Source organism: Sebastes umbrosus, chromosome 3, assembly GCF_015220745.1.
Source record: "Sebastes umbrosus isolate fSebUmb1 chromosome 3, fSebUmb1.pri, whole genome shotgun sequence".
NCBI lineage: Eukaryota > Metazoa > Chordata > Actinopteri > Perciformes > Sebastidae > Sebastes > Sebastes umbrosus.
In genome coordinates this window covers 15,017,022-15,044,738 of record NC_051271.1, presented here as the reverse complement: position 1 = coordinate 15,044,738, position 27,717 = coordinate 15,017,022, and the positions used below count along the sequence as shown (strand labels likewise).

Here is a 27,717-nt window from a genome sequence, read left to right as displayed (position 1 = left end):
AGGCCAAAATGTGAATAAGGGGAGTACTGGTACTTATTTTTATCTACTTCAATGGCAGTTCTCAATGGCACCCCAGTACACAGTACAGTATTTGAGGGACAGCAATATACTTCCGGGGATTCAAACGGTCTCTAACCTTTAGACTACCTCCCCCTCCTTAAAATTACCAATGCAAATTGCAGATTTACTTTTGAAAAGTGGACTTGTTGTGTGGTGCGCGGGCACATTGATTGACCTACATGTACTTTGTTGTTCCTGAGACATTAAGAAATGATTTACTTATCTTATCTGTTATACTTTTATAGGCTATGCATGCATTGTCCGTTTGCACTCTTTACTACACATTCACATGATCTCGGAGCTGACCGTTAACCAAAAGGATTTAACAGTATGCAAAAGGTAAGAGACTCATTGTGTTTCTGATAAATTTTACTTTTCTCCGTTACGAAAATATTTCCAATTATTATTTTTTTCTTTTCTTTCTTATTTTGAAGATGAAGTTTGAGAATGTGTTGGCAGAGGTCGGCGGCTTTGGGAGATTCCAATTATTGATGATCCTTTTGATGGTAATTCCTCGTGTGACTTTGCCTTTTCACTTTCTGCTGAATAATTTCATCGCATTTATTCCCTCTCACCACTGCGACATCAGATCTCTGGATGATGGAGAAGTTTTTAGTTATTTACCTCAGGCAGAGAGGCTTGCTGTAAGTATTCCAGTCCAGGCGGGCGGGACTCCAAACTCCTGTCAGATGTTTGCAGAGCCTCAGTATCATCTGCTGCTAAACTCCTCCAACATGACTGAACTACCCACAGTGCCATGTCAGACTGGATGGGTGTACTATAACACCACCTTCAAGTCTACTCTGGCCACAGAGGTGAATTTATTTCTATATTTCTATTTCTAAAAGGATCAAAATGATGCAAATCCCAGATTAGCCACTTTTACTCTTCACTTTTTCTCTCTTGTCTGTTCCCCTCATAGTGGGATCTGGTTTGTGATAAGAGAAGAGTGAACAAGGCCACGATCACTATCTTCTTCATTGGGGTCATGATTGGAGCAGCAGTATTTGGTTATCTTAGTGACAGGTGTTCATGCCTTTATCTCTCAAATCAAACACATTTGGGTTTGTGTGGTTAAATTACATTGGGCCTCATGCAGGAAGCAATATACAAACAACATTTTCTCTTATTGACACGATGCGCCGGAAGTTGCGCCCATTATTCATGCAAGGCATCGTGGGGGCTAGGAATAAGGTGGATACAGATGGTGTGCTTATGGACAGAGGACCTTAATTTGTCCAGTCCATGCATGAAATCTTATCTCCAAAGCTTATTTGGAATAAGTCCAAAGTTAATAATCAACTATCAACTGACTAAATGTTAATGTATAGCAAAATGTTTGAGTGCATATCTACAGATATATATACACTTTAGTCTTGACCTAACCTGCCCATATTTGTAACCTTTAACACAACCACAAAATGAACCCCAACCCATGAGCATCTAAAGACTACTCCTCATTTTACACATTGTGGACACTTTATACGAAGGAATACATTTGTCTGTCCAAATAAAGTGCTGTCACACCTTCTTCTGAACAAATACTAGTGTGTTTTTACATGACCTATTCTATAGATTTATCTATAATTATTTTGTCTCACAGGATTGGCAGGAAAACAACACTTCTATTGTCCTACATGACAACCACCTTCTTTGGATTTGCAAGTGCTTTCTCATATAATTTCGCCATGTTTGCTGCCATGAGGTTCTTGACTGGATTTGGAATTTCTGGAATACATATTATCGCCATAGTCCTTTGTGAGTTTTATGGTATAGTGTCTGTCTTTGTAGTTTTTCCTTTTTTAAAAAAGAGAGAATTAAATAAACTTTAAATCTCAGAAAAAAAAAACTAAGAAGAAAAAATAACATATACTCAAATTATATAAAATCCCAATTGTTTCAGTTAGATGTGGGATATTTTTATAATGTAAAGGTCACTTGTTGTGGTGATATTTTTGTGTTTTAACTTCAATAAATAATACAAAAAAAGACACAATAAAGTTGTTGATATAGTGTTAACGAGTCTACTGCAATTATAGTCAAATGTGTTGTAATAGATTTGATATAATTTATCTTTATAGGTATTGAATGGACGGACATCAAGCATCGAACTGCAGTGAGCCTTTTAATGAGCCTGGACACGAGTCTTGGTGCTGCTCTGCTACCTCTTGCGGCCTATTTTGTGACTGACTGGAGGTACCTCACCGCCACAGGAACTGCCCCATTGCTTCTGGCAATGATCTCCTGGTGGTAAGGAAAAAATATGAATTGAGCATTCAGCCGTAACAAGCAATTTTTTCAGTACAAAGCTGCTGTTATGGTAAATTTTCATGGTGTTTTCATAAAAGTATAACCTAAGATAAATATATCTTGTTTTTACACAGAATGTTCATATACTGGGGTATTTTGGTTAAAAAATAGATCAAATGTATCATTTATTCTTTCACACAAGCTAATGATAATATTACATAAAGTAATGTGTGTCTGATGCATTAGTGAGGGAAAACACACTGCCTCTCTAGTTGGGAGGAGTGGAGCATGGCAGGGGGTTTCTAGCAGAAGGATGACCAAGCCAGCAAAAGCTCTGTCAACACTAGCGGAAAAGTTGACGCTACTAAGATTTGAGGGGGGAGCTGATACAAACTGTTGGCAAAAACGTTGGCTCATCCTGAGATCTTACACCTCTTGAGGTGACATGAATGGAGGAGGCTCGAGGTAAAAAGGTTAGAGTTGTAAATTTGTCAGAGATAGGACCAAAATAAAACCGTATCGCTGAGTTTGCAAGAAATTAACGAGTTTTGGGCATTTTGCCCACTGAGGGTAAAGAACATGAAAGAGAATTGTGAATGAAGCTCATGGTATATAAGGAGGACTGGTTTGTCATGTATGTTAGTCCTCCGTTCAAACTGACGACTCTTGTTTGTTTTTGGTGACAGAAATAAACACTTTTGCATCAAGATCTGTTGACTTCTCTCGACAAATTTTTGAACCTGATTTTTGAGAAATCCAATAGCGTTAAATTTATAACGATAAAAGTGCTGAAGGAGGACGCCCTATCTTTAGCTGGTCCAAGGTCGGGGCATTTTTTCTTAAACACTGCCGTAACACCAGCAAGCCGTGAGAACGTTCAGAACAATTTTAAATTGTTTAAAGTACTCCTCTGCCTCATTACAAGTAGAACTTCATGAGGCAGAGGTGTGACTCATAAGTTCATGTGAAAAAACGTTTAAAATCTGTGATTTTTCAAATCGTTGCAGGTGGATCCCCGAGTCTGCCAGATGGCTGATAAATAATGGAAAGGTCAACAGTGCTCATTTTTATCTGAGCAAGTGTGCAAAAGTTAACGGCAGAGAGCAGTTCATGACTGACATAACGCCTGAGGTAAAACATTTTACACATCCTGATCCCTTCTGGTCAGAAATAGACACCCACTATGACTCTGACCAAAGTTTTCTTTTTACTCTCCAGATTCTGTCCAAAGCAATACCTGTAGAAAATGAAAATAGAAAATATTCCTATTTGGATCTTGTGAGGACCCCCAAAATGAGGAGACTGGCTCTGTTCACTGGAACTCTGTGGTAGATATATACATGTCTTTGTTTCTGCCTTCAAACAACTGAGATGTTCACCTTATAAATCTTGAAAAATTTAATAATCAGTACAATCCACTGTCCATATATGATCACGCAACCTGAGAACAACAAACTTTAAACTAGAAAAGTAATTTCTGAAGAAATTGCAGTGTGAATGCTGGATGCTGAAGTGCTGACGCTACGCTGAAATTCTGGCTTAAATGTTTTAAGAAGAAGGAGAAGTAGTTGGAACAGTTGGAAAAGTGGGAATGGGTTTAATTTGTATGAATGTCATTGAAAAGTTGAATAACATCAATAACATATAAAGATGTTGGAATTTTGTTTTTTTAAAAAGCTAACGCTACACTGCATTGCTGGCTTTAATCTGTATGAAGAAGGTGAATTAGTAGAAATAGTCATATAAGTGGGAATAGGGTTAATTTTTTATGAATGTCATTGAAAAGTTAAATAATACCAAAAGATGTGGAATATCTCAAGTTTTTGGAAAAGCTGACGCTACACTGCACTGCTGGCTTTAAAAGTTGAATAATACCAATGATGTAAAGACATGGAATTTTTTAAGGTTTGTTGAAAAGCTAACGCTACACTGCATTACTGACTTTAACCTGTATGAAGTAGGTGAAGTAGTATAGTTGAAAAAGTGGGAATGGGTTTACTTCATATGATTGTCATTGAAAAATTGAACAATACCAACAGTGTAAAAAAGATGTTGAATATTTTACGTTTTTTTAAAGAGCTGACGCTACACAGCTTTGCTTGATTAGAAAGTTGAATAATACCAATAATATATGACAGATGTGAATATTTTAAGGTTTAAATGGAGTATGAATCAGTAGATTAGAGTTGAAGATGCATGAAAAAGCAGCTGAAGCAGTATGAATATATTATAATAATAATAATATTTATACAGTATGAAATATTTTTTTATGAAGATCTTAAACCTCCTCTTCACTTCAATAGTTAGCTCTCTCACTCTAGCTCTGAACATTCTGTCCAATGCACACTAATGTAAAACTGTAAAAAGGGCATTTTTACTAAGCTTCAAAGGAGGTTGAATATTTTAAAAACTTTAAATGGGATTTAAAATTTGAATAATAACCAGAATATATGTAAGATGTGGAACATTTTAAAGTTGTAATGGAGTTTCTAAGTGAATGTATGAATGAGCAGATAGCAGTTGAAAATGCATAAAAATTGTGTCAGATTTGAACATTCCGTCCATTCATTTGAATGGGAGAAACTTTGCAGAAAACGTTGAATATTTCTGAAAGTATGAAAGGTATTAATAAGAAAAGTAATAGAACACTATTCTTAATTAGGCTGAACGTTTTGATGTTTGAATGGAGTTTCTACGTTGAAAACTGTGGAAGGAGTTAGACAGTGAAAAATGCATAGGAATAATAAAGAATTTGTAGAAGAACATATGTTGTGAATGCTTCCAGCATTCACACTAAAAAAGGATAACAGTTTGAACACAGCTGTTCTGTGTGTCAGTGGTATATTGTCATAGAAATTGTATGATAATACACTTCAAGGTGTCTTGAAGTAACAGAATCAGCGGATATTTTACGTACATTACACTGTAGTTTGGTCCATTTCACCAAAACAAAGTTGCTATGTTGCTATGGTTACCCACAGCTACCCTGCACACTGATTTAGAGCAATGGTTTAATGGGTTTAACTTTTGACAGTTTAAGTATCCTGTTGCAGATACCTGCCAGCCAATCAAAAACTAATATTTTCTGGGGCAAATGTGGAAAAATAATAATAAACTTGCTCTTTCTCTGTTGATAGGTTTGGAGTGGCCTGTACGTTTTACGGTATCTGCATGAATATCTCTGGATTTGGTGTGAACATTTATCTCACACAGTTCATCTACGCCGTGATTGAACTTCCAGGAAAAGCAATTATCTTTTTCACTTTGAACAAAATTGGCCGAAGGTGGAGTCAGGCTGGAATGCTCTTTCTGACTGGACTGTGTCTATTCTGCAACATGTTTGTCCCTCAAGGTAAACGATAAATAATGAGATTAATTTAGCTACTGCAACAATAATTGATGACAACAACTGTAGCAAAAGCAAAACCTGGATTAACAATAGTCTACATTTACATTTTTGATTTCCTAAGTGAAGAGCAAATAAGTCAAAACGGCCACTGGGGGGCGCCAAAGTCGTGAATAGTCAAATTGTACACATAGTGGCTTTAATTATAATACAAGTTGGGGTTAAAATGTCCTTTCACAACTTTTTTTTTTCAGATATGGGGCCGTTTCGGGCAGCTGTGGGAGCTTTGGGCAAGATGTTCGCAATGGCATCTTTTACAATTGTAAATTTGTACACAGCAGAGCTTTACCCCACAGTAATGAGGTCAGTTAACTATCCAATATCAAGCCTAGCACATTTACAACATTTACATTTTATCCAGAGGCCTGAGAGTTTACTGAGACATTTGGATAACTGAACACCTTGATCAAGTCTTTATACATCAGTCAGTGTTCCGCACTTGATGGAGCTGCAGTTGTAAACTGAAACCGATTTCCCCTGATTCTTACAAACGTGTTGTGTGTTTGCTTACACAGGCAAAATGGATTGGGTTACTGCTCCTTCATAAGCCGTATAGGGGTGTCTATATCCCCCCTGATCATGCTTCTTGAAGAGGTGTGGGGCCATTTACCGAGTACTATTTTCTCCGTGGTGGCTGTTGCTGCAGGGGTGTCAGCTTGTTTTCTTCCTGAGACACATAATATCCGTCTACCAGAGACTATTGAGGATGTGGAACACACAAGGTAATGGGACTTAATCTGGATTGCATCCAAACATTCAAATGAAAGTTATAACACAAAAATGTATTTTGTGTTTCAGAAAAAGATCAATCTCCACATCTGACGAGAAATTTCAATCCTAAATATTTTCTTCATTACAACGAAAAGGTCCATAAGTTGAGTTGCAGGGCATATCAGTGTTGTTAATTTGTTAAAATAATAAAAGAACAAACAAGCAAGTGTTTTTCAAATAACCACAACCTTTATAACCTTTTTTCAATACAATATTTAATAAATGTGCTCAAATATTTTTACAGTACCATTGATTAAGGATTGATTTGTGGGGGTTGTTTTGGGTATTTCTCTCTCACTTCCCGACAATCTCTTAGCTGCTGAAGCATTAATTCAATTTAATTAAGAAGAAGAAGGGTTGCGTTTAAGAGTTCCAGACAGGGTAACTTAGATTATAGTTAGATTTAGACAAGCCAGATTCTCAGAGACAAGGCATGGCAGGATATGTATGTTTAAGGTGCAAGTAGTCACACAGTCTATGGTCCAGTAAGGTGAAGTATGGTATGATGGGTGTTATGGATATTGTGGTATTAAAGAAATACATGCATGTAATTTGTATGAAATGTAATCTTATAGTTTTGCAATCTTTTAGAAATCAGAAATTATATGACCCTGTGTTATCAGTTATCACTCGGTTATCTTTGTGTTAGATTTCACCTATGTGTTAGTTTTCTGTTTGTTTAGATCCCCTGCTGTGGAGGATGATGAAACCTGGCATGGACAGGTGTTTTATGGTTGTCTTTACTACTTTATAAGACTGTATGTAACTCAGTGCAGGGTGCTCATTCACTAGGAGTGACACCATGCGTGCATGCATTAAAGATCTTTAGGAGAATTGATAGACAAATATTGTGTTTGTGCATTCTGTTGCCTCTCTCTCATCACTCTACTTGGTGACAGTAGGCGATTTGTTCATTTTTAACAGTGGGGATGGACCCGGTTTGTTTAATTTCATTCACCCGCTATGAACAAACTGACCAATGACCAACTCTCTTGGTTCTCTATTCTTTAATACCAATGCAGGAGAAAAAGTCATGAAAATACAAATCGGTCTGCTACTTCAGCACCATGGACAGCGCCATGGATTTATCAATACACAGCACAGTTAAGCTACTGATATTTCAGAGCCATGGTCGGGGCCATAGATTCTAACTTGCACAAACCTCAGTCAGATAAAGGATCAATGAGTCAGGCAGACTAGACCAACATATCAATGCCCCTGCACTCTCTCTGATACTAGGGGATGGAGAGATGGGATGGCAGGTTAACAAGGGGCAGGTATTTAGGTCATTCTACTTACATTCATTTATTTGTATGTTCATTATTTAGTAGTTGTGTGTGTATTGTTAAATAAATGTTTCATTCATAAAGAATTTGAATACATGGGTCAAGAACTTAGTAGCAGTGCCCCAAGTTAAATCTAATGAAATGAATAATTAAATTCTGTTTTTTTTAAATAGTAATTATTTCTGACAGCCTGAAGTTGAGTTCGATCACTCTACGTCATCTTAAATACAAATTAAGGCATGTATGCTATAATGGCCACCGTCCCCCTTTTCTCCTGACCCCCATGAAGACCAAGATAATGACGATACAAAAAAAGAGGAAGAGGAAACATTCACGTAACAGGGAGAGGGAGGGCAATACTACAATTTAAAACAAGTACAGAAGGATTCTTAGCTAATATTTAAAAGGTAAAAGTGCTCATTATTCCAGAATATACTTTTTATTCAAGAAAATTGTTGCATCATATTGTATCCATCAAATGTTTTGCAATTAAAATCTTAATCTTTAAAGAAACTAGAAATACTCTAGTAAAGTGACTTGCTCTTTAACCTTTAGAATACCTCCCCCTTGTCAATATTACCAACTGTAAAATGTAAATTTACTTTTGAAAAGCGGGCTTGTTGTTTTCTAGGGAATGTGGTGCTCTGTTAAGAGGCACATTGGTTGATCTACGTGTACTTTGGTGTTCTTGAGTCATTAACAAATGATTTACTTATCTTTATCTGTTATACTCTTAGAGTAAAACGCACGCATTGTCTGTTTGCACTCTTAATTACACATTCACACATTCTCATAGCTGACCATTAACCAAAAGTATTCAACAGTATGAAAAAGGACAGAGACTCACTTTCAAACTAAGATCTTGTGTGCTTTTTGTTTCTGATAATTTCTACTTTTCTCCGTTACGCTAATATTTCCAATTATTATTTTTTCTTTGCTTTCTTATTTTGAAGATGAAGTTTGAGAATGTATTGGCGGAGGTGTCCGGCTTTGGGAGATTCCAATTAAGGACGATCTTCTTGATGTTAATTCCTCGTGTGACTTTGCTTTTTCACTTTCTGCTGAATCATTTCATTGCGGTTATTCCTTCTCACCACTGCAAAATCAGTTCTCTGGATGATTGGAGGAGTTTTTAGCTATTTATCTCAGGAAAAAGAGGCTTGTTGTTCGTATTCCAGTCCTGCTCCGGACCGGTGAAAAGGGAGCTGAGCCAGAAGGCAAAGCTCTTGATTTACCAGTCCATCTACATTCCAACCCTCACCTATGGTCATGAGCTTCGGGTAGTGAATGAAAGAATGAGATTGCGGATACAAGCGGCAGAAATGAGCTTCCTTCGTAGGGTGGCTGGGCTCAGCCTTAGAGATAGGGTGAGGAGCTCAGACATCCGGAGGGAGCTCAGACTAGAGCCGCTGTTCCTTCGCGTTGAAAGGGACCAGCTGAGGTGGTTCGGGCATCTGATCAGGATGCCTCCTGGACGCCTCCCTTTGGTGGTTTTCCAAGCACGTCCAAGTGGTAAGAGGCCCCGGGGTAGACTCAGAACACACTGGAGAGATTATATATCTCGTCTGGCAACGCCTCAGGGTCCCCTCTATCAAGTACTTTATACTCCTTGCTGGCCTTTGTAGCATCTCCTGCTTAATTGTTTTCTTCATAATAATGAATAGCTCCATGCCGATGTTGGAGGATCATGGGTAACGTTTAAATAACTAACCACCTAAGTCTGTCTTACATAAGAAAAATCTGTATGCATTTTTTCAATATGCTATTTAAAAACAAATGTGATCATATGCATTACTCTATCACTGATTCATGGGTAGCTTGTGGAAGACACTGGTAATGTTCATTGAGTGCACGGGCAGAGTTTGCGCAGGCAGGTAGACAGGCTGGTAATCATTACATTTGGGCCAAATTAAATGACTGGATGGGTTTATTACAGTCCTACGACAGGCACATAGAGTAAACCGTTTTTTGTTTTGTCAGAGCATTTGATGTTTTGATTGCTGTCATTCAATGAGAATTTCAACTAATATAACAAAAAAAGATGTTTCTAAAATCTTCACCAACACTTCCTTTAACTATTACCACAAATGCATACATTGCTTCACTCAGACTGGCACAAGTTATTTTAGTGGTTAAGTGAGGTTAATTATTTACCAATTTCAACTATCCAGCAGCCCCAGAGTTAGATAAATGCCAAAGGTTGCCTTGTCCAGGTCTTAAGAGTCAGATTTGCTATTTACAAAATTTTAGTGTGCAGGCATGGGCATTTGAGGATTCTTTTTCTCTCAGTTTCTAAGGATTTTGCACACAGTGGGAGGCCACAATGAAGTTCGAGAACATTCTAGCCGATATTAATGGATTTGGAAGATTTCAGATAATGATCATTGTCATCAGCTACATTGGCCGCTTCACAATGCCCTGCCACTTCATGCTAAACAACTTCATAGCGGCTGTTCCCTCTCACCACTGCGACATCAGCTCTCTGGATGACGGAGGTGTTTTTAGTGATTTATCCCAGGCAGAGAGGCTTGCTGTAAGTATTCCAGTCCAGGCGGATGGGACTCCAAACTCCTGCCAGATGTTTGCAGAGCCTCAGTATCATCTGCTGCTAAACTCCTCCAACATGACTGAACTACCCACAGTGCCGTGCCAGAATGGATGGGTGTACGATAACACCACCTTCAAGTCTACTCTGACCTCACAGGTGACCTTCATTTCTTGTCATTTGCAAAACATCATACAAAATAAAACATTCTTGTTCACCATCATGAAGACTTTTTAGGGAGAAGTCACTCATGTCCTCATTTGTTTGTTCAAGTGGGACCTTGTGTGTGACAGAAGAGGTAAAAACAAAGCAACTGCTACCATCTTCTTTGTTGGAGTGATGTTTGGAGCCGTGACCTTTGGAAGTCTGAGTGACAGGTATCGCAGCTTGGCTATTTGACATTCAGCGTTAAACTTTTCCCAGTGTTTCAGTAGAATAGAAATTTGGAGACTTCCTGTCTTTCTGTAGGTTTGGCCGACGGATCATGCTGCTGGTGTCGTATGTAACCGGAATGATCTTTGCTGTTGCAAGTGCTTTTTCTACATCCTACGTGATGTTCGCAGTGCTGAGGTTCTTCACGGGGTTTTGCATCACCGGCATCATCATTGTCTCAACAGTCCTCAGTAATAATATATTTTAATTTCTGTTGTAAGCATACCCCTAAGAAGTCTAAGCTACCAAATGTGGGTCTACAGAAAACACGATTTCAAGTGTTTTCTCTTGATTTTGATCCTTGCAAAGTGATAAGGTGTTTGTTCTTTGCAGGTGTGGAGTGGGTGGACATCGAGCACAGGAAACTGGTTGGAGTGATTGACAGCTTATCCTGGACATTTGGGAACACAGTATTTGCACTTATTGCTTACTTTGTGACTGATTGGCGGTGGCTTATTGTTAGTGTCACCTCACCTCTAACCTTGGCCATCATCACCTGGAGGTACGACTCAAAAGCTCAGATATTTTAGTCTAACAGAAGTCCTCTACAGTAAACCCTGTAGGCATTGTTTTGGGATGCTTAACATTTTGATGTGTTAAAGATAAACATTGGTGGAAAAAACTAGTACTACTGTGTAGTTCACACACTAATATTGCAAACTCACATTTAATTAGTTATGTTTCAACTATCAAGGGTTCCTCTCCCAAAAGTTTAACAGCGATTTAAGATCAAATCTGCAAGAGAAAATATTTAGCATGAGGTAGAGTGCAAAGTCACGAGCAGCACATAATCCAACAGCCAACTAGGATGCAATGGACTAAATCAGCATGAAAATAATCACAATATTATTTAATGAATATTGTTATAATATTATAACCTGGTATCAAGGGTTGGGAGGGTTACCCTAAAAATGTAATCCGATACAATTACTAATTAACTGTTAAAAAATTTATTCCGCAACCTAATCCAACATTTTGACCAACAATTTTAAAGTTATGTAATCTGATTACTTTCCGAAACTTTTGGATTACCTCAATGTCAAATATGCAAATAAAGACAAGAGCAACGAAACATACTGAAATTTGACCATTATTTTGTATGTAAAGCAGAAAACGGGAACAACATCACAGTATAGTGCAAGTTCTTCCATCATATTTTATATCACCCTAAAGAAATGGAGGAAATATGATTTTGTGTTATTGTGGTGATATGAATGTAATGTATGAAGGTGGACTTTGCACTCAATGTTTCAGTAAGTTATTAATAATAATCTTTTGAAAGTTAATGTAATGAATGAAGCTTCAAACTATTCTGTACAGCCCTACAAATCCCCCGGTTTGTCCTGTATTATGTTTTCTGGATCAGAAATTTGAAGTGTTTCACTCAATTCTTACGAACCGTCTCTTCACACTGGGATGCCTCTCGGCAAAAAGAATAATCTTGATGAACTGGAAAGTGCGCAAACCATCCTCCTTTGACTTGCACTGTACTGCGATGTTGTTCCCCTTTTCTGCTTTATATACAAAACAATGGTGACAGCGTCGATGCTGCGATGTAGACTCGGGCCCTGAAGTGTTGTAATGTTTGTGCATCTGTATAGTATTCTTTATTTTAAATGTATTTCAAAATTGTAATCACTTCTTTTAATTTAAGTCCATAGCTTAATAACATAACAAATGTAGTCATTTTAAGCCAAACCATTATGTTTTATTAAACCTAACCATGCTATTTTTTTGCCTAAACCTAACAAGTTGCGTTTTTTTTGGTTTTGTATCAATTTACAATGTTAACAACATGTTTAAAACTGTGACCGTTGTCCGGGAGAAAATAAATTCACCTCAAAATGTTTTTACAGTTTAGTTGTATGGGAACGTAATTTTGTAGGAAACAGGGTTGGACTAAACTGTCGGCGGTCGAGTTGCATTGTGGGTAATTAGGAACCCACTTTTGACAAGGAAGAAGAATGTGTGTAATAAAAAAAATGATATCTATGGTTCTGCTACATTGATTTTTATCTTCTTTTTTTTTAAACTGTCCATTGGGAGCCTGCAATGTTAAATCTTTGGACTAGGCTACTGTCTTAAACGTTTGGGAGCTTGCAGTATTTAGTGTGCGGACCATCTCTCTTTTGCCTTTGTATTCTACTTTGGTTCTGCGCCTGTACCCAACTGGGCCTAGGATAGGTCAAATGTGTTTTTAATGTAAACATGCAATGAAATTCATCACCATGTAATACATCAGGAGTAAAACATCTTTGCCTTCAACATCAGGTGGATGCCAGAGTCGGCAAGGTGGCTCATTGCCAATGGAAAGCTGGAGCAAGCTCAGATGTATTTGAAAGAATGTGCCAAGATGAACCGAACAACGGAGTTAATCAACACACTTAAAACAGAGGTGAGCATATTCCAGATGATGGTTAAATCAAGACAACTAACAAACATCAGTCTTGGGCCTGTAATCTTCCAGATTACAATTAGTTTGAGTTTTCTAATACACTTGGAGTTATTTTTTTATCACATGGTTACGCGAATAATACTGCTTTGTATTCTTTCAGACACTATCCACTATTGTTGTGACTGAGAAAAGAGATCGGCCATATTCGTACCTCGATCTGATACGAACACCCAAAATGAGGAAACTGGCCCTATGTACTGGTATAGTGTGGTCTGTATTCCCAATGCCATTGTGCTCAATGATTTTAGCTTGTAAAATATTTGAGTGGTGGATAATTCTGATTGTATCTGAACAAACCATCTATCTGATTTAATGAGTCTCAACTTTCTTTTCCTCTAGGTTTTGCGTGGCAATTATATTTTATGGCATTAGCTTCAACATCACAGGCTTTGGGCTCAATATCTACCTCACTCAGTTTACCTACGCGTTAATTGAGCTCCCAGCCAAAGTGTCCGTTTATTACTTACTGGACAAGATAGGCAGGCGACGCACTGAGGTGGGAACTCTGCTGATGGCTGGCGTCTGTCTTGGAATCAACATTGTAATACCTAAAGGTAGGCATTCGTTGATGTCCACACACTTATGTCTAAGTTGGCAACAAACTCCCATCAAGACACAGCTCAAGACTTATTTTCATGATCTTGTTTTTAATTATTTCTTTTACCTCTTCAAACATAATTGTCTTTATGTATTTTACTATTTTATTGGTACTCCTGATGACCTCTGTCTTTAACACCTGTGTTATTGTTTCGATTTATTTATTTAATGTTTCTTGTAAGGCACTTTGAGCTGCATTTTATGTATGAAAGGTGCTGTATAAATAAATGCTATTATTATTATATTATTATTACGTTTTAGGTAATTTTGTCGTTTTAAAATGCGGCTGTTTCAATAACAAATTAATCATTATACACAGAAATATATAAGGAATTCTAGTATTCTTATTAAATTGTTATTATTAAAATCAACGACTGCAACAATAAAAAGCCATCCCTCAGTTACTGATGTCTTCTTTTCAGATATGTCTGTTGTCAGAACAGTAGTGGCAGTCATTGGAAAAGGGTTTTCTTCAGCATCCTTTGCAACTATTGTGCTCTACAGTTCTGAGCTTTACCCCACTGTAGTAAGGTAACTATGCATGCCTTCTTTCTCATCTTTATATTATCAATCTGAAAAAAAAAAGCCTGTCACATCTTTGGATTTGTAGCCAATATTATATACAGATCTATATCAACACTGGAAAACATTTAATTGATTTGCTCTTTTCTACCTAAAAGTACTAAAATCATCATTTAGAGCCTCAAAATTAGTCTCTTTTGTGTTTTTTTTAGGCAGAATGGTATGGGTTACAACTCCTTCATGGCTCGACTTGGTGTAGCGGTGACTCCTTTGATTCTCTTACTGGATGAGGTGTGGAGGGACCTGCCCCAGGTCGTCCTGTGCTCTGTGGCTGTACTGGGGGGAATAGTGGCGAGAACGCTGTCAGAGACGCGCAACAGGTGCCTGCCAGAGACCATCGAGGATATTGAACACAAGTAGTGAACACTGGTGTCAGTGCATACTCAATCAAGCAGTTATTTTTAGTTTAAATACTCAAGGTGGTATAAGGCAGTGGTTCCCAACCTTCTTTTGTTTAATGACCATTGATGACCATGTTATGCCCCTCTCACAAGTTACTGTGAGCAGTTTACTCAAAGAGTGATGTTCCCTTCTTGATCGTTTCATTTGAAGTTTTTTCCCTGAAAAGGTTAAACTCTTTAGTGTTTTAAAAATATAAGATTCAAGAAAAGTAAACACAATTTTGTATGGCAGTCATTTTTTTCCCCCTATCTTGCTATTCATCTCTTAAGCCCCAAGTTTTTTATCTTGTGATAAAGACCCCCAGGTTAGGAACCAGTGTTATAAAGTTAATTATATTCAGTATGTACATTTTGTGATGAAATAAAATCTTTTAATGAAAAGTGCTTTGGTTCCGATTTTGTGTCCTGAATACTCAAACCAGAATACACTATTTTATCTGTACAGTGCATCATAAGCTGAGCTCCATGTTAGGCGAGTTTAACTGTAAAAAAAAACAATATGTATTAACATATTTAGCATACTGAAATAGTATTGTGTATTTGTAACAGCGGTGGTATTACCCTGTGTATTGATTCACATACATCTGGAGACATATTTAATCAAGCAAATTCAATATTTCAAACTACTTAATCAGTATCCCAACACAAATGCAAAAAAACTCCACTACTTTTGCAATAGCGGGCTTTACTAATTAATATATAAATACACAGAAATTAAGTCAAAGCTCCTTTATTAAAGAAACAAAGCAAGCACAAATCTTTTTTATGACTCAGCAATCCCCTAAAGGAAAGTCAACCACATCTAAATGACATGTTTCTGATATTCCTTTTGAAAATCTTTATAGCCAGGTCTAATATTTGCTGCTGATATTTCATCTGACATTACACTTAGTTACAGAATTAACATTGATGGGAAAAGGAAACAAAACAAAAAAGCAAACAAAATATATAAAAATCAAAATGCCAAATTTTAAACATTAAAATACAATGACAGAACGATCTAAAACTAAAAGTACCCAGCTGGTTTCCAGGACACTTCTTGGCTATTGTTCAGTACTGGGAATACTCCTTGCTGTCTAGTTTGGCAACGATTCGTTCCAACTGTCTTTTAGCTTCACATTGTGGGAAGTTACTCATTTCATAGTACTGAGGTGCAATCTTCACCAGCCTGTAACAGAACAAAGAAGACAATGAATAACTCGGTCAGGAGAAACATTATGTACAATCGAAGCTTAATTATATCAATTTATCTTCATGACCCTGCATTACTATTATAGAAAATCTGTGCACACATACCACTCTGGTTTGATGTCTGTGCAAGTGCGGATGTAGTTTTTGGTGGTGAGCACAAATTCATTGTAGAGCACCCACTCGGGCTTGTGGTCCAAGACTGTAGATGGGTGCAGTTGGACCACTTGGTTGTCTTTGACTGTGAGGTAATGACCGGTGCGCTCCAAATGAGCCACCTGGAGGATTAAAAAAAAGAAATGTATTAATTAACAGATAAATGTGGACCTCTACAAGGCCTGTTAGTCCACAAACATCTGTGGTGCAAACTTTACTTATTATCCTGTAAAAACATCATGAAAGATATTAAATCGGCGTCTTACAAAAGAACTATTTAAACATTTACTAATCTGTGTTCACCTGCATGAAGAAGCCGGTGCAGAGCGCTCGGCGGATGTTAGTGTAGTAATCTCTGCTGGTGAACTCTGTGCTCCGGCGAGGCAGGTTGAAGCGGTCCATGATCCTGGACAGCTGCTGCCGCACGTTGTCGGCAGACATCAGTGAACGGTAGTTGACAAAGTTGTCATAGCACCATTGGTTAGACTCGTGGTCTGGAAAACAAGGATTCAACCATTTGGTTGAGTGTCAGGTCTTTACACTGTAAAAAACAGCATGACAAGCAACACATGTAAAGCTGCACTAAATCGATATGTTTCATATAAACAATGGATGAAATGACTGTGTAAAAGGAGTCACTAATGACACACCCACAGAGAATTATCAACCAAATCTGTGCATCCTGGAACAATGTTTTTGATTTCCAGCCCCTAACTTCTCTCTAATTAACGTTTCTTTTCAGTGAAAAGATGTATGTACAACTTGCACAAGTGTGATATTGAAATTTGAAGCCTCCAACGTATACAGAGAGGTGAAGTCCCTCCCCTTCCGGTGGACCACCACAGGACCTTATTTCGGAAAAAACTTTAACGGTAGTCAACATTGAGAGGCAAATTTTTGTTTTTATCCCGTTTGAATTGCACCATGCATCAAACATATGATGTTTGTCAATTTAAAACATAGTTTTGCAAGTCAAGAAAGTCACAGTTTGTTGTAAAACTGTTGAAGAATAAGTATATTTATAAATATTTAATTTCGAAAGACTACACACCCAAAAGTCGCGTAAGTGACGTCTCTCTCGCTGAAGCTACGATGCTCGAGTGTTTCGTACTGGGATGTACTCACACAGACAACGGGTCGCTAAATAATGAATCCTGCTATAGCGAAGGCATGGTCCGCCCTCCTCTGCCTCCGATTGGCTAGTACTCACTGCCTTCGTTGGTTTGATTGGTTAGGTTTAGGCATGAAGCGCGGGATTGGTTAGGTTAAGAATATCATGGCAAGCCAATCAGAGGTAGAGTAGGGCGGGTCAGGCCTTCGTTATAGTAGGTTTCGTAATATCGTAAAAGGCTTTTGTTCATTCTTTCGCTTCCCGGCTGATAAAAAGACCAGGAGTCGTTGGATAAAACACATCAGGTACGATAACGTTTCATTTGTGCGTAGAACATAGCTAGCTAGCTAGTGTTGGTGACGTATATTGTACAAGACGAGAGATGTAGTTCACGGAGCGGTTTCACGCATAACTAAATGATACTACGACAAACTGCCACTTTCTTGACTTGCAAAATTGACAAACGTGTGATTCATGCTGCAATTCAAATGGGATCAAAAAATGATTTGTCTCTCACCGTTGACTACCGTTCATATCTTTTCCAAAATAACATCACATGGGGTCCACCAGAGGGGGCGGGACTTCACCTCTGTATGAGAATGGAGACATCTCAAGTCCAGTAGGTAAACTTTTCACATGAAAAATATTTGCATATTCATACAGCGGGAGTCAATGGGATTTTAAAGATTTTTTAACAGGGTAATTTAACTATTTTGTAGAAAAATCATTGGACACAAATCATTATTCCGAGTATGAAACATCTTCAAAACAACAACCAAGGCTTGAATCATGTCTCAGGGGGATCTCTAAGGCCGATGCTCACTTTGTTTGAAGGCGTGGTAGACGTTGAGCAGCGTCAAGTGGTCTCCGTCGATGTGAGCAAACCTCATCTTGGACTCGTCTGCTGCCTTCTTAGCCTCCGTGGGGCGGACAAAGCACTGTGGGACTAAACAAGGTTGGTATGGGCCCCAACAAAGCCGCCCATAGGGATGAGTCAAATATTCACAGAAACATGGAGCAAAGCCTATGATGCTAGGGCGCTCGACACTGCGCTGGGACAGGGCAGGACCACAAGCTCTATCAAAGGGGGCTGCAGTCTGTTCTCATGGTCATTCCCAACTGTATTGGCTATTAGCTCGTAGCGAGGGGTTCATTTAACCACATCTGTAAAACAAGAGTTTTCACACAACTACAAAGTGTTAGGGACACCAGCAATGATTTAACTTTTCAAGATTCAGAAATTTTACTTTTTCGTAATGCTTAGGCCTTTAAGAGAGCAGATCATTAAAATACTTCATATGATAACTATACATAATGATAAAAGTTCAAAAAAATTCACAATGCATTATTTCAATGAAAGGAAAGATTCTGATAAATGCGATGAATATGAATAAAAGATTTAAGTGGTGCCTGCCCTATCCACTTGCTTTGGTGATGAAACACTAGTGTAAAAGCTCACTCACTATTCAATAAACGTACTGGACATATTATGGCCATAACAAATTACAGTGGAAACCGCTTATAGTGATCAAAAAGCTCAAGACAGAATCATTCCTAGACAACTGCTGTTAATCAAGTAGTCAGCTTACAGTGTTCATTTTGGGTCTTTTCCTAAATGACAACATTTAGAAAAACATGTTAAAACTACAATTATTCTATATAGCGTATATAGATATTTTTACTTTACTCCCTTGATACTTTGCCTTGCGGTAACTTGTCTGCTTTCCAGTTGGCTATCTGAGGCTGGAGCTGGTGTTGCGTGCACATTGAAATCATGACTTTCAAAAGAGAGTCAAATTCTCTCAATGAAAAGCGCAGTCTCCTCAAAGCGTATGACAAACGGCCAAAAATGAGCCAACGAGATGCAGCAGCGAAACTTGGTGTTCTTCAGGCTTCCTTGTGTAGCTCTAAACTTGAAACTTGAGCCGCTACGCCTCCATCTCTGTTGAGAGTTGCACATGCACAGTACCCATCGGGCACTCGCGAGAAAATGGCGGCGGGTAAAAAACAAAGTTTACGAGCTGAAGTGCAAGTGAGCATTTCAATTATCCTGGAAACAGGAGTTTAGTTGGGTGGCGAGAGGATGTAGGCGAAACTCCAACTATATTGTGCGGTTTGAGAGCAAGGCAGATAAAACAAGACAATTCATTTTAAGTCTTTGTTATTTGATAAATGCTAATAAACAAAACAATTTGTATAGGGGCAAGTAAAAATTGACTTTGGGCAAGTGGGTCACAAATCTACTATCTACAGAAAAACCATTAGCGTTGAACCCATAATATCTCCTTAAAGTGAAACTTCTTCCTCCATTCTACCAGCGCCCGAAGCTCCTCGCTCACTTTTTGCCGGTAGACAGCGAGCCAGTAAATAGCAAAGCTGTCTGTTTCATTACTTTATATTCATGTAATAAATATACAAATGTCAATTAGATGGTAATCTGCATGACAAATAAGGAATAAAGACAAACAAAAAAAGAATTATAATAACCATCCGCTTTTAGTAATCAATTTGATCAGACGTGATCACTATAAGCGGTTTCCATTATGCAACCTAAATTAAAAGTTATTGTAAAATAAAGGGAAAGCTTTAAAATTGAAGTTCATCTATCCACAGTGAAAGATATTCCAACCAAAACTGGATTTGTGGATTAAAAAAGCTTTTTGATGATGACATACAAGTTCATACTAAAATATAAGGATTATTGTGCATACAATATATTCCTTTAGGAATAATGGAAATATGCGTTTAAAACTTTGGTCTGCACCTCACTTTGTGCATTCTCAAAGAAAAGAAAAATAATAATTTTTCCTTTACGTCCTGCTAAAAGCATCTGCTTCTCTATTTTATCACTGTCATATCTGTACATGTTAAAGATCCAAAGGCGTTGACTAAAGTGCTTGAGATACCACTTCAAGATTTTCATGAGTCTTAAAAATGTGAAAAAAACGTCAGTAATACCAAATTAAATATACACATATTGTGTTCCAAAATGCTCTGCACAAACTATATTCTTGGTGGGACACTTTTTTTCTGTGAGTAGTGTGTTTAACCCCCAAGAGACGTGGCCTACAGAAGGCAAGGAAGATGTCAGCCCAGTCCTGGGCATTACCTGACAGCATGGCAGTTATGGAAAGGATCTCGTTAGAGCAGTTAAACTCGCAGCTGGCAATGACCATCTTAGCCAGCTGGGGGTCCAAAGGGAACTCCGCCATCATGGAGCCCAACTCCGTCAGGTCACCGTCATCATTGAGAGCCGCCAGGTAATTCAGCAGCTCAAGGGCCCTCATTAGTGTCTCAGGAGCTGCGGACAGGGAAGAGGCCGATAGGAAGGTTATGAGAGTTATGCCCAAGTAGAGATTAATACATGTTTTATCATTCGGAGGGCAGACTAACTCACCTGGTGGATCCATGAAGTCAAAGTGCACAAGGTCATCGATACCCAGCTTTTTCAGCTGGAGCACAACAGATCCCAAGTTGGACCGAAGAATCTCAGGGTATGTGTTATCCTGGAGTGGGGGGGGGGTTTACAATGTTACTAAACAACAACTAAAAAAATCAATCGATTGATGTGTGTATTAATTCTAAGAACAGGCTAAACTATCTGAGGTTTTGTTTTCATCTACCGCCAAATCTCAACAAGTGAAGAAAACAAGAAGTCTGTGACTGTCACTTGCCTGCATCTCTGTTTTGTAGGCTTTCTCTGTGTAGAGGCGGAAGCATTTCCCTGGACGTGTTCTGCCGGCTCGTCCCGCCCTCTGCTGGGCAGAAGCTTTACTGATGGCTGTGACTAGCAGAGACTCAACTCTGATACGCGGATTGTAAACCTGGACACACATTTGAAAGCATGATTAAATTAAATAGTATAATAATATGCCCTAATAAAACATACTTTATCTGCATTTATACGGGATCATCCAAAATTGATGTAGCACCATATTACAAACAGGATTAAATGCAATAAAAATCCAGTGAGTTATGCTTCGCCCACCTTTTGCTTGGCAAATCCAGGATCGATGACAAACACCACACCATCAATTGTCAGAGAGGTCTCAGCAATGTTTGTCGAAACCACAACCTGAGGATGAAGCAACAAGCTGTCAGTAGGTGCAAATGGACACATAACGTAAAGCCATCCACGGAGTAAGATCATCATTTATTTAATCTGGTGCTCCTTTTAGAGTAAACTGTATCTGTTCTGTTAGTTAAAATGTACCTTTCTTCCTATTGCACCATTGGGCTTTCTTGGAGGAGGAGGCTCAAAGATCCTTTGCTGTTGCTGTGGTGGCAATGTGGAATACAGTGGAATGATTTTGATGTCTCCGACTTCAGGTCCAAGGTCATCTACCTCGCGCTTGATCCGTTTGCAGGCCTCATCAATTTCCTGAAAGAAAAAATTTGATTGAACTTTGTGTGTTGAGGAAACAGAACAATGCGGCTATAATGAGATTTCCACTGGAGCAGTAATGCAAGCGCCACAAGTTGTACCTCTTGACCAGTGAGAAAGAGAAGGCAGTCACCTTCATCTTCCTCACACATGTGAATCTGGATGACAGTGCGGATCGCTGCTTCAAGGTAATCTCGCTCTGGTTCGGGAGTGTAGAAAATCTCCACAGGGTGTGTACGCCCGGGAATAGTCAGGAGAGGACAGTTGTCGAAGTACACCTGGAACTTCCCGGCATCTAGTGTGGCACTCATGACGATCACCTGTGCATGAAGGAAAAACGTTGCTGTAAATGATGTATTTAAGTACCGATATGTCTGAATCTGTATGTTTAGATTAGTGCCAGCTCCAGAGCAATTTTAGTCAGATCAGTAAATTAAACAGACTTGATAGATATATTAATGACATTTGCTTGATAAGATCCTGCAATTTCTTAGTTACAGAAGAAGACGTTGCTCTGACGTAGTTTTGCATATATGCAACTGTGTAAACTACCAAACTCCTCTTCATCTGTTGAAAGTCTTAAATACTAAATAATCTGTGTATGGCCAGAATAAAAATGTGATTAGAATTAAAAAGGACCAGCTAAGTCCTCAACTGGTGCTTTTAAGCATCTATTTTCTATTCTATTAATTATACGCCAAGCCCTTAAACAGTGATCAACTGTAATTTAAGCAAGTGATGACGTAATTAAATTGGCACTTGCCAATTAATTTATCGTGCCTTCCAAGGACTCATAAGACTGTTAAACACTCTCTTTGATCATTCTATTTTTATTACACTAGAAAACACCCAGACTAGCTCTTCGTCAGGTACAGCGGTTCTATTCATTTTAGGCACAAATCATTGTTACAGTTTTTTTGTAGAGATGCACCAATCAATCAGCCAACAATCAAAACCTGACGGTCACATTTACACACATGCCGCATGATAGTTCTACGTCGGCGCACAGCGGCACAGACAGTACCGTCACACACACATGTCGTTGGCGTGAAAGTTCTTCAGTGTGAGTGAAGAAGACATAAAGCTCACATTTTGTCACAATTGTCAAAAAAATAAGCCGTGTAGGGACAACATTAAAACATTTGGAACAACTAACTTAAATCAGACACTTACTATATTGTAATTCATTCCAATGATGCTGCTCAGAGTTATCACAGTGAACGGCTCGTCTGCCGACAGCACGGGTTCTCTCCCTAGCACAGTCCTGCTTATAACACAGCTAACGTTAACAGATGTTGCATTGACTTGTATTTAATGCTGCCTTCCGCTCTATTCAGTAAAAACAAGTATTGGGCAAAGGTGAATTATAATGCTAGAATGATGTGTTCAAATGTAATCTTGTAAAATGTTGTTTTTGACAAGAAACTTGAAAAGTACAGTTGTTTGAAGCAAATGTTTTCACTACTAATGCCAAGATTTTTTTAACAAAGCAAATATTTAAATAAAAATAGAATAATTTATTTTCTAATCATTTGAAATGTGTGTTTTTATGCAAATAACCACTATAGATGACATTAACAAAGTGAAAGAATAACATTTAGAAATTTGTTTGTGTATACTGACTTTGGGACGGTTGAAAATGTTTTGGAGCAAGGCATAACATATACCATGATAAAGGTAATCAAATAATTCATTGTGGCTATTTACAAAATGAACTAGTACCTTCAGATCCGGTCTTTGACGCACCACCTCCTTGAGTACTCCCATCAGGATATCTGTGGCCAGAGTTCGTTCGTGGGCTTCGTCCAGAATGATCACACCATATCGCTCCAGCAGCGGGTCATTCATAGCCTCTCTTAGTAACATACCATCTGTCATGTACCTGAAGAAATTACAGACATGCTTTGTTAGATTGAGACGTTATGGATTAAACCAAATAAGACTGGTCACTCTGTGTCTATAAAAAGAAGTTACTGTGCATTAGTAGACCTCAATCACTTACTTGAGTATAGTCTTAGCAGAGCTGCAGTCCTCAAATCGAATGGAGTAGCCGACTTCTTGTCCAAGCATCACGTCCATTTCGTCTGCCACCCTTTGAGCCACGCTCATAGCAGCCACTCTCCTGGGCTGAGTACAGGCCACCGCCCGCTTAGGCCCAGGCAAGCCCCTCACCATGTCTACACACCACTGTGGGATCTGGAGAATGAAGCAAAGTTGCAATTAATTAAGATATAATAATGACATGTTTAAGCAACACTGTGCCATCATACTGGATATGCTGGTACTTCAAAACATAAGAGATAAGTCACATAAGAGACTGCATTTCAGACCTGTGTTGTTTTTCCAGAGCCAGTTTCTCCAACAAGTACAAAGCTCTGATGACGTGTGATGATATCGCTGAAGTTTTCTTTGTACTCCCACACTGGAAGCTGCAACCTCTTCTTCAGGATCTCGTAGAAGCGTGGCGTGTGCGGCAGGTTGGTGAATGGGTTGACCTGCTGTTGCATAGCCAACTGCTTGATGGGTGCCAAGAGTGGCACGGGCGGCGTGCTGTTAGCCGGGACACTAGAAAGCTTCGAGTCTCTGTCCCGATCTTTGTCCCTTTCCCGGTCCCTATCTCGGTCCCTGTCCCTGGAGCGGTCCTCGCGGTCTCTGTCACGGTCTCTGTCTCTCCTGTCAACATCAGGGTACGGCATCATTGTAAACATTTCCAATGTGAAAGAAATCATTATGAAGTTACTTTGTCATTTTCTACCTAAACTGCTGTCAAAATTGCAAAGTATAAGTATCAGTTTAGCCTTGTTCACATCACGTGGAATGGATAGCAAAGATGGGAGGTTGGCTCCGGAGAAGGTTTAGCACCAATTTTGCAGGGTTATTCCCGGAAAATTGACTAAACACAGGGCTTAAAATTGCCAGTGTGAAACAGGGCCAAAGTAAACAGCGAAAATGTTTGAAATTCTAGTCTGTTAAGTAGCTACGGGTTACAACTGACATTTAACCCAGGGTTTGTAGAAGTGCAGTGTGAATCATATAGCCCTGGGATAATAATGTGTGTGTTTGAAAAGGGGCTAATTTAGTCAGGGTCAACTCTAGCCCCTTGGTTAAGAACATGCAGTGTAAAAACCCTCTTGGATGGCGGACTTTGCTCCATATTTTTAACCAGCAGGTAGAAAATATCTGAACTCAGGGTTGCCCAGAGGTAATTATGACTTGGATGTTGATGTGAACAAAAACTAGTAATTATGGTGAGTCCTCTATGACATAAAGACTATAAGCATGAACCTGCTGTATACTGTTGCCCGCCTGATAATGGATTTTTGAGACAGACACTGATATATGAGTTAATAACAATAAATCGGTCTATAGTTTATCTTTCTGGAGGCGGCAGTAGCTCAGTCCATAGAGACTTGGCTTGGGAACCGGAGGGTCACTGGTTCAAGTCCCTGCATGGACCAAGTAATGAGTGTACATCTCGCTCTGACATCTCTCCATTAGTTCATGTATATAGGTCCTGTTTGTGTATTTGGGACCTGTTTAAAAAAAATACTGTGTGTATAAAATAACAGAGTGAAAAAATTGAATGTCAATAAAGTCCCTTTCTTCTCGTCAAAGGTACAACATTAAAAACATTTCTAAAAAGGAACTGTAAAGTTATTAACTTGGCAGTGCTCTGTTAGGAAAAACTATAAAAAATACAGTCCTGCAATAAATCCATCCCTTAAGAAGGTTATGAGATTTAGTTTTTGTTGAACCTTGGGTGATATTAGAGGCGTTATATAATATATTTAGTCAACTCTCTTGATAGTTTGGACAAATAATACACACATATGTGAATAAAATGTAATATAATTCAACAGCATCACATCCTAACCCCTCCAAAATAACAATAAAACACCTCTTTAAATCAGTTTCAACTAAAACTGAACAGTATAACCTTCACATGGGTGTAACGTTAGTTCAGTTCAGACAACTTTGTTTATCCCCAAGGGGGCAATTCATGTGTAGCATTCCCAGTCCATACATCCACACATACAACAGACAACCAATAATTAGTTAACATATTAAAGGCATGGGGCATTTGGAGGCACAAGTTACAATAAGAACCATATAAATACATAGGATTATAGCAATAAAAGCCCAAAAATAAGAAACAATATATAAGAAGAACATATCTTAAAGTTCCTCTGAATAACTTTAAGATTTTGTTACATAACAAAACTGTCAAATGAGTGAAGAGACTTAGCTAATGTTAATAAAACGTTTGTTTTGCTGGGTGAAAAGAGCCCACAAAGTTTCAGCTAACAAGCACACTAGCTCAATGGTAAGAAGAATAATGACTAATGGGAGCTTTTAAGGTGATAATTTCTAACAGTAGATTGCTATTTAAAGACCCAAATCAGTCTTTTGAGTTGAAGTTAGTCAGCTAACGTTAAGTCTACTTAAGACAGCTGAGGTTGTGAGCCTCAAACACACGTGTCTCAATGGTGAAGGCTAGTGTCTGTTAGCTAGAGTAGCTAACCTACATGAAGTTATTAACACAATGTAGCTGAACACAATGCAGTTACAAGCCTGTATCAGAGGAACATTACAGTGTTGTTAAGCCACAGCTACAAACTCATTAACTACTGTTGTTATTGTCTCAGTTTGTTATTAAACCTCCCTGATGCTGCTAGCCTGATGAGCTAGCATCATGCTAACGGTCAGCTGTCAGCTGGCTGGTTAAATCACACACTCACCCTTCAGACCTCTTCTTAGTGGAGGAGTAGTCATCGCCCAGATCCAGGCGATGCCTTTTAGACATCTTTAACAATTAATTTATCTTATTGTTTATCTATAATTAACGCCGGACATAAATGTACCGGGTCAATATGAAGCCAGCTGACTGACAGAGTCCAGTGCTGCTGTTTCCTCTTCTTCTTTGGTGTTTATTGGCAAAACAGTTTATAGGTGCATTACTGCCACCTACTGGACTGGAGTGGCAGGAAAAAACAATATAAATAAAAATAATAAAATAAATAAATACAAAAACAAAAAAAACAATAAAATAAAAATAATTAATAATAATAATAATAATCATTATCATAATCATAATCTCTCCATAATTCCTGTTGCCCTTAAGTAATTAATTAGAAGATTGTGTCTTTCCTATCAGATTCCCCCATTGTAATATTTCCATCATCTACTCCTCTGATGTGCTTGTGTTTTCTTCTTTTCTTATGAGTTTTACAGATTGTGATGCTGTTGCAGATTAACATTACCGGCGCCGGCTGGTCTGGAGGGTGAACTGGTATTTACAACAGTTCACAACCATAGACAAAAATAAATGAATGAATAAATAAATTACTCGATAAATAAATAAATATGACATTAGATGTAATGTGTTGTAAATGTAATTCACAACTTATACTTATTTTTTTATTTTTTTATTTATTATTATTGTTATTTTTAATTTACTTATTTTTCAGTTTTTTTTTTGGTCCTTTCCTTTTTTTTTATTCTTTTTATTCTATTTTATTTTTGTTTTTGTTTTTGTTTGGTATGTATTTAATTTATGTTGCTATCGGATTTAATTCGTTTATATGTATATGTATAAATGTAATTGTTTATGAAATTAACTCTGCTTATTTAATGGTGCAGTAATATTGTTATAGGGATGGGATGGGGGAGGGGGAGGGGGTATAATTTGTTTATACAATTATTTATTGGATTTTGTACAGAATACCAATTAAAAGACTTTGAGCAAAAAAAATATGCTGTTAAATGTAGGAAAAAATAATATTAAAAATAATTGTAGCCATTAATTAATTGATAAAATGTGGCATAAATTGATATTTAATTTAATTTATTTTTCTTTGTATTAATTCCCTTATTTATTTACTCTTCTGTTTAATTTTCCCTTTTATCTATGTATTATTTCTATTATTTACAAAAATATTTATTTTTTATTTATTTCGTATTTGTTTTTAAATGCATTTATATATGTATGTATTTTTGCATTTATTTTTTTTTATTCCTGCACGATTTTCCCTTTGCATTGTACCCCTCATTTTACCCAAACTTATTTATAGCTGGCTAGCATATAGTCCATCT

At 38.0% G+C, this 27,717-nt stretch overlaps 3 protein-coding genes across 3 annotated transcripts; 2 read left to right on the top strand and 1 right to left on the bottom strand.

Moving 5' to 3' along the window:
- Positions 1–491: 491 nt before the first annotated feature.
- LOC119485748 (solute carrier family 22 member 7-like) lies at positions 492–7,327 on the top strand. The gene is made up of 10 exons (XM_037765504.1): positions 492–875; positions 983–1,086; positions 1,664–1,818; positions 2,142–2,310; positions 3,318–3,441; positions 3,529–3,638; positions 5,448–5,662; positions 5,911–6,019; positions 6,232–6,438; positions 6,515–7,327. The coding sequence occupies exons 1-10, from the start codon at positions 495–497 to the stop codon at positions 6,555–6,557; spliced, it is 1,617 nt and encodes a 538-aa protein (XP_037621432.1). The 5' UTR covers positions 492–494; the 3' UTR covers positions 6,558–7,327.
- Positions 7,328–10,073: 2,746 nt separating this feature from the next.
- Positions 10,074–15,020, top strand: LOC119485749 (solute carrier family 22 member 7-like). Its single transcript, XM_037765505.1, has 9 exons — positions 10,074–10,477; positions 10,592–10,695; positions 10,787–10,941; positions 11,084–11,252; positions 13,022–13,145; positions 13,306–13,415; positions 13,545–13,759; positions 14,225–14,333; positions 14,537–15,020. The coding sequence occupies exons 1-9, from the start codon at positions 10,097–10,099 to the stop codon at positions 14,742–14,744; spliced, it is 1,575 nt and encodes a 524-aa protein (XP_037621433.1). The 5' UTR covers positions 10,074–10,096; the 3' UTR covers positions 14,745–15,020.
- Positions 15,021–15,499: 479 nt separating this feature from the next.
- On the bottom strand, positions 15,500–26,556 carry LOC119485699 (pre-mRNA-splicing factor ATP-dependent RNA helicase DHX15). The gene is made up of 14 exons (XM_037765427.1): positions 26,364–26,556; positions 23,955–24,297; positions 23,627–23,820; positions 23,347–23,506; positions 21,726–21,944; positions 21,454–21,621; positions 21,229–21,315; positions 20,915–21,064; positions 20,638–20,746; positions 20,350–20,541; positions 18,064–18,186; positions 16,433–16,623; positions 16,082–16,251; positions 15,500–15,953 (listed from the first exon to the last, which is right to left on the bottom strand). The coding sequence occupies exons 1-14, from the start codon at positions 26,426–26,428 to the stop codon at positions 15,836–15,838; spliced, it is 2,289 nt and encodes a 762-aa protein (XP_037621355.1). The 5' UTR covers positions 26,429–26,556; the 3' UTR covers positions 15,500–15,835.
- Positions 26,557–27,717: the final 1,161 nt, after the last annotated feature.

Excerpts from the sequence above, each read along its gene's own strand:
- LOC119485748 (XM_037765504.1), top strand. The coding sequence starts at position 495 with ATGAAGTTTGAGAATGTGTTGGCAGAGGTCGGCGGCTTTGGGAGATTC. Across the intron at positions 876-982 it reads AGTCTACTCTGGCCACAGAG|TGGGATCTGGTTTGTGATAA; the intron begins GTGAATTTATTT and ends TTCCCCTCATAG. Across the intron at positions 5,663-5,910 it reads CAACATGTTTGTCCCTCAAG|ATATGGGGCCGTTTCGGGCA; the intron begins GTAAACGATAAA and ends TTTTTTTTTCAG.
- LOC119485749 (XM_037765505.1), top strand. The coding sequence starts at position 10,097 with ATGAAGTTCGAGAACATTCTAGCCGATATTAATGGATTTGGAAGATTT. Across the intron at positions 13,146-13,305 it reads TCAACACACTTAAAACAGAG|ACACTATCCACTATTGTTGT; the intron begins GTGAGCATATTC and ends GTATTCTTTCAG. Across the intron at positions 13,760-14,224 it reads CAACATTGTAATACCTAAAG|ATATGTCTGTTGTCAGAACA; the intron begins GTAGGCATTCGT and ends TCTTCTTTTCAG.
- LOC119485699 (XM_037765427.1), bottom strand. The coding sequence starts at position 26,428 with ATGTCTAAAAGGCATCGCCTGGATCTGGGCGATGACTACTCCTCCACT. Across the intron at positions 21,316-21,453 it reads ATGGTGCAATAGGAAGAAAG|GTTGTGGTTTCGACAAACAT; the intron begins GTACATTTTAAC and ends CTTCATCCTCAG. Across the intron at positions 16,252-16,432 it reads GCACCGGCTTCTTCATGCAG|GTGGCTCATTTGGAGCGCAC; the intron begins GTGAACACAGAT and ends TTAATCCTCCAG.